The sequence below is a fragment of the Carcharodon carcharias genome, chromosome 13 (assembly GCF_017639515.1).
Source record: "Carcharodon carcharias isolate sCarCar2 chromosome 13, sCarCar2.pri, whole genome shotgun sequence".
Taxonomy (NCBI): Eukaryota; Metazoa; Chordata; class Chondrichthyes; order Lamniformes; family Lamnidae; genus Carcharodon; species Carcharodon carcharias.
The window spans coordinates 55626038-55638037 of NC_054479.1; the positions used below are offsets into that span (position 1 = coordinate 55626038).

At 42.0% G+C, this 12000-nt stretch overlaps 1 protein-coding gene across 2 annotated transcripts in view; it reads right to left on the reverse strand.

Annotated features, from left to right (window-relative positions):
- The window catches only part of sept5a (septin 5a), a 112535-nt gene extending 101164 nt beyond the window's left edge, over positions 1-11371 (reverse strand). For both annotated transcript variants that reach the window (XM_041203317.1, XM_041203316.1), the window contains exons 1-2: positions 11228-11371; positions 11006-11016 (exon numbers count right to left, since the gene is read on the reverse strand). In XM_041203317.1, coding sequence (XP_041059251.1) covers positions 11006-11016; positions 11228-11270 — 54 coding nt within the window. In that variant the 5' untranslated portion in view covers positions 11271-11371. The remainder of the gene's footprint in view (positions 1-11005; positions 11017-11227) is intronic.
- Positions 11372-12000: the final 629 nt, after the last annotated feature.

The window sequence follows — 12000 nt, forward strand, 5'->3', positions numbered from 1 at the left end:
GCCACTCACAGTACCATGAGCATGGTTGCGCTCCCCAGAAGAACCTTCGCTCTCACCGTTTTCCAACACAGAAAAACGTTTCTCGAGCGAGATGTACCCAGGGGATTTCCTGACTATCTGCCTGACACCTTTCTTCTGACTGATGGGTCACCCATTCCCTCTCTGTCTGCACTTCCATAAGCTGTGAGGTGACCATGTCTAAAAACGTGCTATCCACGAAATCCTCAGCCTCGCAGATGCACCTCGGTGCCTCCAGCTGCCGTTCAAGCTCCAAAACTCAGAGCTCAAGTAGCTGCAGCTGGTGGCACTTCCTGCACTGTGGTCGGTCAGAGTGCGAGGAGCATCTAGGACTTCCCACATGTTGCAGGCAGTACATAACACAGAGCTGAACTGCCCTGCCATGTCTCTAATTGAAAAAACTCTTATTTTAAGTTAAATACAGTAAAAAAGTTAAATTATTTATGTATTTTAAATAATAACTAGAACTCTTACTTTTCCTTAGCTCAATCTATTTTAAGCTGGAGAAAAACACTTACCCAATACTCACCAATCAGCTCTCACCCTTGTGCTGATGTCACTTTTGAAGCTTCCCTGCACTCGTGCTAATCCTGATCTCTCTGCTGCTCTCTCGCACTGCCTTGTGATGTCACTCTTGTTATTTTCAACAAGAACTGACTGCAGGATACCCTTCCCAGACTGCTTCACTGCGATGCTGACTGCAGGACACTCTTCCCAGACTGCTTCACTGCAATGCTGACTGCAGGACACTCTTCCCAGACTGTTTCACTGCAATGCTGACTGCAGGACACTCTTCCCAGCTTTTAACTTTAACATACTCTGCTGAGTCAGTCATATTTGGGATATGGTTCTCCCTGTCATTCTGAATCACTGATTGATTTTGCTTACTGACCTCAGCTTGTCTGCTCAGTAAAATAGTCTTTGTTAAGGTTAGATCATCTCTCAACTGCACGTGGTCAGACAATGCTTCATCCAAGACTCCAAAAGAAATTCTGTCCTCAATTAGTTCATCTTTTAAGCTGCCATATTCACCGTTTTCTGCAAATATTTAAGATCATTGATAACTGTTATCAGTACTTTCCCCTTGTTATTATGTATGCTTGTTAAATTTAGCCCACTGGACAATGGTACTCTTTCACAGATTGAAACAGGCATCAAGTGCTGTCATTATTTCCTCTTGATCCACTGTCATGGATCACATTTGCAGAATGATTTCTCATGTGTTGCACTGAAAGGGTGATCACTTCCCTTGGAAGTCTATTCCATCATGGCATCAGCCCCTTCAGGAGAGGGGAGGTTATAAAATTAGAGGTGAAGAAATAAAAAAAAAGAGCAACAATAAACTCATTTATTTTGAACAAAGGTTCAATAAGTATCTAGAAGGTCCTCAATTTCCTGTTTCTCCAGGTTGTGAGTTTGGCCTGAAAGTCACTTCATAACTGTGGTCCTGAGCCTTTTCCTGCTGTTGAACTAGAATGAGCCCTGTTCATATGTTTATTAAAATGACTGCACGAACTGAGTGAGACAGCTTCAAGGCAGGAGACATTGGATTCAATTGTTCTGTGAGATACTTTCCACTGTTCCTTAAGGGGAAAGATAATGGAAAATTAACAAATGGCATATCCAGTTGGCTGGAGATGGAATTTAAGATTGCAAGTCCTTTCTTTCAGTAATACATGTCTCTGAACTATAGAGAAACAGGTATCAACAGCTAATCTTTGGACCATCCAATAGCTCAATAAAACAAGAGGATACTGGGATTTGGCTTTTTCTACCGTGCTTCAGATCTTCTCATTGTGAAAACAATAACCCTTTAAAAGGGTCCGAAATTACACACTTTCTGTTTCTCTTTTTTGGTAAGCATTGAAACAGCAGATTGAATTCAGTCCCAAATCCTTCATCCAAACATAACTTAATCATCCCCCATTTTAACAGGATATCTCATATCTGATTAGAGTTCAGCAGAAGAAAAACACAAATCAAAATGGGAAGCCTGCAGGAAATGGGCGGGTACACACTACTATCATACAACTATGCAAGAATAAGCCCAAGGAATGTTGTGCCAAGATTGGCACAAATACTAGCTCAACAGCACCAGGGTTTCAATCCATGCCAATACAATTTACAAGAGCATACTGGCATAGCTTACAATATTGTGGAAAAGGACAAATCAGGTGCAATTTATACTAATGCATTGATCAACATCGAACCCGGCACCAGCTGGACTTACCAGTTAGCATTAATAATGACTGTGCTAGGATAACTGGTCACTAGTGATATTGACACATTTTGTTCTAAGATATTGATTATCAACAGAGGCACTGCCCACAGAACCAATCTCTGCTCATGTAGACACAGCCCATGCTAACCTTACTATAGTGCATGAAACATGAACTATTTGAACCATGAAGGTCCTTTCTTCCAATAGTCAGATCTGTTTTATAACAAGTATGGACTATCCTCAGCTTTTTGTTATTCTTTCACAGGATGTGGGTGTCCCTGGTTAGGCCTTTATTTATTGCCCAACCCCAATTGCCCTTGAGAAGGTGGTGGTAAGCTGCCTTCTTGAACTGCTGCAGTCTATGTGGTGTAGGTACACCCACAGTGCTGCTAGGAAGGGAGCTCATTAATCTCATCATGTAAGTGACTAACTATAAGTAAAATGTCCAAGAAAATGAAGTAACATGAGGTTTCTCCATCGCCGCAAAGCCAATCAAGCAAGTGCTCCATGATATTATTCTAAAATACTTGCCCTCCACCACCAAAACACAGTGGCAGCAGTGCATACTATGTACAAGATGCACCACAGCAACTTACCAAGACTCTTTTGTTGGCACATTCTGAACTCAAGACCTCTACGACCCACAAGAACAAGGGCAGCAGATGCATGAGAACACCACCACCTGCCAGTTCCCTGCCAAGTCAAACACTATCCTGATTTGGAACTATATCACTGTTCCTTCAGTGTCGCTGGATCAAAATTCTGGAACTCCCTTCCTAACATCACTGTAGATGTACTTATACCATATAGACCATAGTGGTTCAAGAAGACGTCTCACCGCTACCTTCTCAGGGGCAATTAGGGATTGGTAACAAATGCTGGCCTTGTCAGTGACAACCATATCCCATGAAATAGTTTTAAAATATTCATTTATCAACCCAGATACTTGTATTCTACAGATTTGAATCTCATTATTCCACTAATACTGTGCCTGTATCAGTTCTGGCCAGTACCTTAACATGGGCTGCCCTTATAGCCCTGCTGGCCAATACCTTAGCTTGGGCTGTCCCTGTAGCATTGCTGGCCAATACATCATCATGGGCTATCCTCCATAGTTGAACCAATCCAACTATAACAATATTTTAGTATGGCCTGTACCTGCATTGTCGCCTTCCAGGCTGGAACTACAGGTCTTCAAAAAGTAATTTGCCATCTTTGTCTAAACTAATCTTTGATCCTTTATTAGAGAACTATCTGTTTACTTTTTTTTTAAGGAATTGATTAATAATATTAACTGCTTTTGATGGACATGCTCACTACACTGACGATGAGGAAGAGGGCATTCCGTCTAATTTACAATCTTGGTGGGAAATTTCTGTCCTCTAGTTATATGATTACAGGTTGAACAATCTGCTGATTTCGCCTTATGTGCACTACTAATATTTTGTAGAGCTGTATTATGATCCCTTTTGATATCCCTTTCTACAGGCAGTCTATCATCAGCACTGTTCCCTCTTTGCTACCTCCACAATTTGCTACACAAATGTTCCAAACATGAGTTTACAAGTAGGTTTCAAAAATGTAAAATAAACTGGAACCAAATTCTCTCAAGTTGTATCTCATTACTAATTATGTTTGCCGTTGCTAACAGCCTCACATCAAAAGGTAATTGCAGGGATGGTCAACAATGGCACCCAAAGCTACTTGGTTTTTCACCTTCCCTTACTAATTGATCCATTGTGTGCTGGCAGCTTGTCCATATATTAAGGCAGAGTTCCAAACCAGGATGCTTTGTCTGCCATTTGACTGGATAACCCTTACAACCAGAAGGCACTAAATGGGACATTTGCTTTAGCCTGAATCCATTGTTTTGATTGGATGTTGTTGCTTTAGTTACATGCATTATTTTTCATTCTCTTGAAGCCGATCTAGGTGAGTTATCCTCCCTGAAAATTATGCTGGTCCTTTAAGTAGATGCACTTGTTCTATCCTAATGAGAGTGGGTTTAGCTCAATCTAACATTGGCCTGTACAAAATAAGACATGCCTATTATGTTTCTGTGCTTTGTCCATTTTGCACATCTGGGCAACACTTCAATTTCCAAAATGTGGGCCAAGATTTTATGCCCCTTCCACGCGGCAGGATTTTATGGTCCTGCCGAACTGAATGGAGATTTAAATGGCTTGCCGAATCTGCCAGGGGAAGACATACCATGGCAGGGCCATAAAATTCTGGCCGTAGTGTCTGTCAGCGCAAAGACACTTTCTGTGATTAGTGAACACCCTTTGACATTTTTGTTTTGATTTGTACCTTTTAGTAGTTATTGTTATATTAGATACTTTTGCTTGTTTGATTTGATTGCTTTATAGCAGTTGGGTCACAATCCTGAAACTCCCTCCCTAGCAGTACTAGAAGTACCATCAGTACATGGACTGCAGCAGTTCAAGAAGGCAGCTCACCACTACCTTCTCAAGGGAAATTAGGGTTGGATAATAAATGCCTGCGCTGTAAGCAGTACCCACATCCCATGAATTAATTTTTAAAAATACTATGAGTAGCTGCAAAAAGTGTCCACTGAAGTGTCATTTGCTTCTTTTTCTTGAGTTTTCTGTCCAAAGTCAGGTCCTTGGTAGTAATTGGTCAAATCACGGCAAAGTGTTGTGATTTTTTAATACATGTAGGGCATGGAGGCAGGCCCCGAGTCTGCCTCAGCTAAACTGTGCTGTTGGCATTAATCTGATCCACAGCCTAGCCATCTAGCCAACTGAGTTAACCAATCTCCCTGCCATTGGTTTAATATACCCCAAACTTCTCATTTCCATTTAACTTTATTTATAAGAATAAATTGACTGTGCCATCCCCCGCTGAAGCTTTGGTGATAAGCTCTTCTGCTTAAAGAGAGGCTGACATTAGCTTTTTAATCCAAAATGGGATTCCAATGAGTGTTTAGTTTACACCTGACTGATCATTAAATCCCAATGGATGATCTCTGTTGCTTTGCAGAATGAACTGTGTGAGCTGTGGGCACTGCCTGGTACCTTTGTCTGCTTTCCCTCGATTTGTTTGTGTAGAGTAAATCTCCCTGAGCCTTGTATAGCCTCCATTTTTCAGGCAAGGCATTTAGCTATTGCTATGGAAATTGGCTTTGCCCAATCAAATAATTCTGACCTATCGCAAAATCAAGGCCTTACATTTGTGTTCCAATTGCTTGTTTATGTTTATAGCTTCAGTTTATGCTTCTATGAGTTCTGAACACTAATAATCAGTGTCTGTAGCTCATCAGATGTAAGTTATGTCCAGTTGACAATGCATCAAAACTTATGTTTTACTTCTCCTGGTTTAACCACTTTCATTTCTATTATTTTAGTTTGTTTCATTAAAGTCAGTTTCAATGAATTACACTCCTGAAATGTTTAATGTTGCCCTCCCTGTGAGATTTCTGCTGGTTTCCTATCTTTCAAAAGGAGGTTAATGAAATCCCCCAAAGAAATGGTGAAAAAGCATAACTTCAGGACCCCTGAGTCTTTAATGGCTCCCCTTGCCCAGTCAAGGTAACTGACTGATCCCTACGGAAATGGGCATTTGGAAGTGGGATGTCCTTCTTGAATGGTGGGCACAATGTTGCTTTGTTCACATTCCCCCGGTTTTACTGCTTGAACATAATATTTGCTTTTTTATCATCTGCTAATGTCAGGCTGGCTGAATTCCTTGTTGCTCTTGTACACAGAGGAAGCTAATGATGTATTCCTCCAGTGGGTTCTCAGCTATTACCGCTACTTTATCAATAATGTTTTTTCCATTGTAAGATCAGAACTGATGATTGCACAATGTTTAACTCCATTCAGAATTCTGCAGGTAATGAAGCAGTCCATGCCCACATGCAGTAAGACCTGGATAAGTTCCAGGCATCCCCGAATAAGCAGCAAGTATCATTCACGCCACATATCTGCTAGGCAATGTCCACCTCCAACAACAGACAGCCTAACTACCTCCTCTTGATAGCCATCAGCATTATCATAGATGAGTTCCCAACATGAATTTCCTGGGGTTATCACTGAACAGAAATTCAAATGGAACTTTCATGCATTACACCAGCCTCCTAAAAATAGGATCCAAGCATTATGTGCATATGTTTTGAATTCCTTGCCTCAGTTACTTACATTAACCCATTTACTATGATCTGCCACATCTATAATCTACACATCTGTTCAATCTGTCTAGATTGCTTTGAATATTTTTGATCTACCATGATCATACTGCTTGATATGTTCAATTAATCCAATTTTGTTTCTAATTGTTCTTCAGAGTGTGGCATAGCTAGCAAGGCATGAATTTATTGTCCATCTCTAGTTGGCCTTGAGAAGATGGTGGTGAGTCATCTTGAAACACTGCAGTCCATGATGTGAAGGTGTTCCCACAATGCAATTAGGCAGGAAGATCCAGGACTTTGATCCAGTGACAATGAAGGAATGGCGATATATGTCTAAGTCAGGAGAGAAGGGGACTTGAAAGTGATGGTGTTCCCATGCACTTGCTGCCTTTGTCCTTCTAGATGGTGGAGGTTGCAGTTTTGGAGATGCTGCTGATGCAGCCTTGGTGACTCACTGCAGAGCATCTTGTAGATAGGACACCAGGTGGAGGTAGTCATTTCTTAGCTGATGGCTGGAGAAGTAGACAGCTTGGTTCTGCAAAGTGCCAAATTTCTTGACTGTGTTTGAAGCTGCATCCAGGCAAGGGGTTAATTCTGATTTATGTCTTGTAGGTGAGAAAGACTTTGGTGAGTAAGAGATGAGCCATTCACCACAGAATACTCTCTGAACTCCTACTTTAGCCAAGGCATTTATGTGGCTGTTCCATTTGAGTTTCTGTTCAATAATGACCCCAGGATGTTAATGGTGTGGCACTCATCAATGGTAATGCTGGTGACTATCAAGGGGAGGTAATTAGGCTCTCTGTTGTTGGAAGTGGACATTGTGGCAGGTGTGTGGTGAAAATGATACTTCCCACTTATTCATCCAAGCCTGGAACTCAGGTCTTGCTGTATGTGAGCATAGACTGCTTCATTACCTGCAGAATTCTGAACATTGTGCAATCATCATTGAACATCCCCATTTCTGAACTTACAATGGAGGGAACATTGTTGATAAAGTAGCTGTAGTTATCCAGGCCTATGAAGCTGTCCAATAGAGACATCCTGAGATAATTTGCCTCCAGCAAACATACCCTTATTCCTAAACAAAAACATAAAATACCTGGAAAAACTCAGCAGGTCTGACAGCATCCGCGGAGAGGAACACAGTTAATGCTTCGAGTCCATATGTCTCTTAATAACCTTATTCCTTTTTGCCAGCTGTCATTCCAGCCATTGGAAATTTAACACCCCCCCCCCACCCCGGACAATTGCAATATATCTCTGTTTCTTTTCTGGCTCTTTGGTAATGTATTTGGTCGAATGCAGCTTTGGTGTCAAAAACAGTCACTCTCGCCTTCCTTTGCTATTCAGCTCATCTCTCAATTTTAGGACCAAGATTTTAATGAATTATGGAGCTGAGTGGTCCTTACAGCGCATCAGTGTTATTGGAAGCATCTACTATAATAAGTAGCATAACAAATCTAAATGGTACTCCACTCATTATTGCCACTATGTGGGGCTTCACATTGTCAACAAAATTTTCAGATTGACAAAGTTAATTTTCATTAACTCGTGATTTTTTTTTAAAAAACAAGTCTTACATGTGGAACGTTATAAATTTTGTTTCTGAAAATCTAAACAAATTATATTAAATGAAAAAAAATAGTCAAACAGTGCAGTTACGTTAAAGAACTCCAAATAAATAGGCATTGTGACATGGGCACATGCCCAGATGGAGTACACAATACCAGCCAGCAGTAGCAGAGGCCTCCCCCAACTACAATACACATTCCCAAATTGTGCAAATATTGCATAATCATACTTTGTTACACAGTACCAACCAGCACCCATTACAGACATTACTGTGCTAAGATAAATGATGGTGATCAATATGTTATTTCCTGGGTGAAGGTACACAATTTCAACCAGTACCCAATCTGCAGATACAGGCGCCACATAAAACTAATATTCCAACTGGGGTGCTTCAGTTGAACCTTCCAGTTTAATAGTTAGTCTGACATTTACATATTTCTATGCCAATGGGTTTATTGTCACAAATTGTCTTGGAGCCTCCTTATGTATTAACCATCTACTAAAGTGTGGTATATTCACCTCTGTCTGCAGATTAAAGTACCAGTGGGCGGGCACAGCACATATCTCATTCAGCTTGGCTGCCATTCCTTTGGTTGTCCTCCTCTTCTTCCACACACATGAGGTAGAGGGATTCCCATTGCGAAACCTCATTGGTGCCAAAAGGTATTGGGGGAATGGAATTAAAACAATTGCCATGATGGCTCAGGAGACCCTGCGTGTATGCAGAAAAGGTAACAGAAGAAATTAATGGCCCATGAAAGCCCTAGAATCTTCCTGGCCCTTTAAACTTATTTTCAAGTACAGCTCACCCTCTAACAACCCTGGATATCCATTTTAATTGGCATGATGTGGAAATGGTGTAGACCCCAGATAAAAACACACGGGGTTTTATAATGTAGATGCTGCATTACTTGAATTTAATAATGAAGATCGATATTGCAAGTGGGGGTTTCATTCACCCACCATGACCTGCTCGAGATGAAGGCAAGACCAAATCTTTCGGGTCTAAACTCCTTTTTCCATGCAGTACTGTCCCAGGGATTTATGCACACACAACAAAAACTGACTTTTGCTGTGTCAACAATATATATAACATATACACACAGATATATATATATATATATATGGAGATACCGCAAAAATAAACTAACAATGGTTGCACCAATATGCAAACTAGTGCTGAATTTTTTCTAATGGAGAAAGAGAAATAAATTTCAATTGTATAATTCCTTTTTACAACATCGGAAGGAGTTTCTCAGTCAATGAACTGTTTTTGCAGTGCAATCTCTGTTGTCATTTAGAGATGCACAGCAGCCTAATCTCTCAGAGCGAGGTCCCACAAATGGCAATGAGATAAATAACCAGATAATGTATCTCACTGATGTTGATGGAGGGCCAAATGTTGGTCAGGGGACCAGAGGAATTGACCTGCTCATCGTTCAATAGTGCCATGGGATCTTTTATGACCAGCCAAGAGGTAAAATGAAGACTAAATTTAATGGCCCGAATCTTCCGAGGATAGCAATCACCGTCGGATTGCCTCTCTGCTCCTGCATTTCTGCACAATGCCCGAAGCCACAACATTCTGACTCAGGGGCCAGAGTCAGGGCTGTGACAAGAGACGAAGAAACGAAGACAAGTGAATACGTGAATGCCACTTGAATTCCTTCTGCAGCTTGTGGCTTTAACCACTGTTAAATATTCAGCAAAGGTAAGGCTTAATGGATCTTGACTGAAAATCTCCTACTCTAGCTTTTGAAAGTTCCGGGGTCAATTCAAACCGAAGCCCAGCCCTCAGAAAAGCAATAGTGAAAACAGCCAAGGGTCCTGAACACGGGCCCAGTTTACACCACATTGTATGGGTGTAGCAGCATGCTCCCACACAACATGTTCTGATTGGTTAGCGTATTTTCCTACTTTCGTTATTTTCTATTTGCACTAGGCAGCAAACACATGCCCCCTCCGACTCCCATCCAATGAGCTGCACAAGGATAAATGAATGACCGAAACTCCTTTGATATCACGTTGTGTCTTTCAAGCTGCCATCTCCAGTTATAAGTAAAAACACGTGGAGCCGGAACCCTTCCCTTAAAGTGATGTTTTGACCACTTGGGCTTTTCATCGAGCCCTTCGGCTGATGTGGCACCAGGTTAAATAAATAGGACAAAGTATTGGGCGTCATGGGTCTTGCGCCCCTCAAACCCCTTGGAACCCAATGCACAATAAACACCTTTCGATACAGTGCTGGGCTGCCAGGTCAGAGGTTTGTATAAATAATTAAATGTCAATTTTAAACCTGACGTAACGGCAAAAAATTAGCCACTAGGTTCCCTGTGAACCGGTTTTAGGGTGAATGAGACTGGGCACGGTCTAGTCCCTGAAGAATAAGCAGAATCGGATTAGGGCAATTCCAAACCAAACGCCTTTATGCACATCAGTCAGTATTTATTGTCTTTACAATATGATACATCCGCACACCAACATCCATCCCACTGAGATTACAAGATAATTCAGGACAAGCCTCCTCAAACTGCAACCAAAGATTGAAATCTGGCAGCCAGACATGGTCCCAACCAAATAATGGAGATGGAGTTACTATGGGGATCGTTCCCATTGGATTTCCTGCGTGTTGAACTCATCCCAGGTCGATCCCCCAAGCCCTTACTCTTGCCTGCAATCTGCTTTGCCGGCTCCAAGCAGCTCTGCCTCATTTGCTTTGCAAATCTCTGCACAAAATTGAACAAGAGGTGTTTAAATGGGCTGGGGAGGAAAATGACAAGGGGAGCGAATGTCGTCCAGTCGGAACAAGGGTGCCGAATGGACAGATACGGGTCCAGCCAGTGATCCCCACACCCCAGCTCGGTCAATTCAATGTGCACATTTTTTTTCCCGATTGGGACGCTATAGCACGAAAATTTGCACGTCAGATACAGCACAACCCATTTCCATTTCAGAGCATACAGCCACTAAGCGCTTTTACAAGCGGAAGGAGGCCGCCTCAGTGCCATTTAAGAAAGAGAACAGGAACGTGTGGGGCTCACCTCCTTCTCCTCTGGACCCCACAAGAACAACCGAGTGCATCAAGCGAAAGCGGCGCAGGTCGGTGAAATAGAGCAGGTTCAATATCCCAGCGACGCCCATCGGCAGCCGGCGTACCGTGCAGAAAAAGGAGAGGCAGTGAATGGAAGGGTTTATTGAGAAACACAAGAGACCGATGGTAATCGTTAATCTGATTCTCTTTTCTTGCAATAAATGGGACTTACCCGATTTCAGCATTCGGCTTTTAAACCTGACGTTGCTGACCATTGTGACAGGTTTAAATCCCTCTGACACTGGGGCACACGGAGCCTGATTCACCGAAAGAGCCAGGATTACTGACACAGTGAAACTGGTACCCAGCGCAAGCAGGGAGCCAATCACATACAGCAGGGAGGCACACGGGGCCAATCACATAACAGGACACTGTATTCAAGAGCAAGGCACGGACAGCCAATCGGGCACAAGATACTTCCCCGATCAGCCAATCGAAGGCGTGCTACCGACACCGCAAGCCAATCAACGGGCCACTAAGAGACCAGTCGCAGAATCAATCAGGTGCAAAGGAAGTGTCAGGGAAAACCAATCGGAGGCTGAGTACAGGCATAATGAGCCAATCAGGTGAACGCACAAGTAGAAAAAAAAATCAGATAAACAACTGGAGGAAAAACAAACATAAAAAATACTAAACAGAGAGAACGCAGGCAATTAGCACAACTGTCAACTTAAGGGAAATGTTAACAGTAAGACTTAAGGTAAGAAGTAGTGACTGCAAAACCATTAAAAAATATGGATTGGCTGACATCATGCCCAGAGATAATAGGGTAATTTTCATTCTGGGTGTGAGTGGAAAATTGATAGTTGAGGATTTGTCGCCCATTGTACACTTCGCCCGATTTTCCTTTCGACTGACTTAATCTCAACCACCAGTGATGCAGTCAACATATGGGAGGGGAGGGAAATACAACATTATGTTTATTTTTCAGACTGAAATATATTG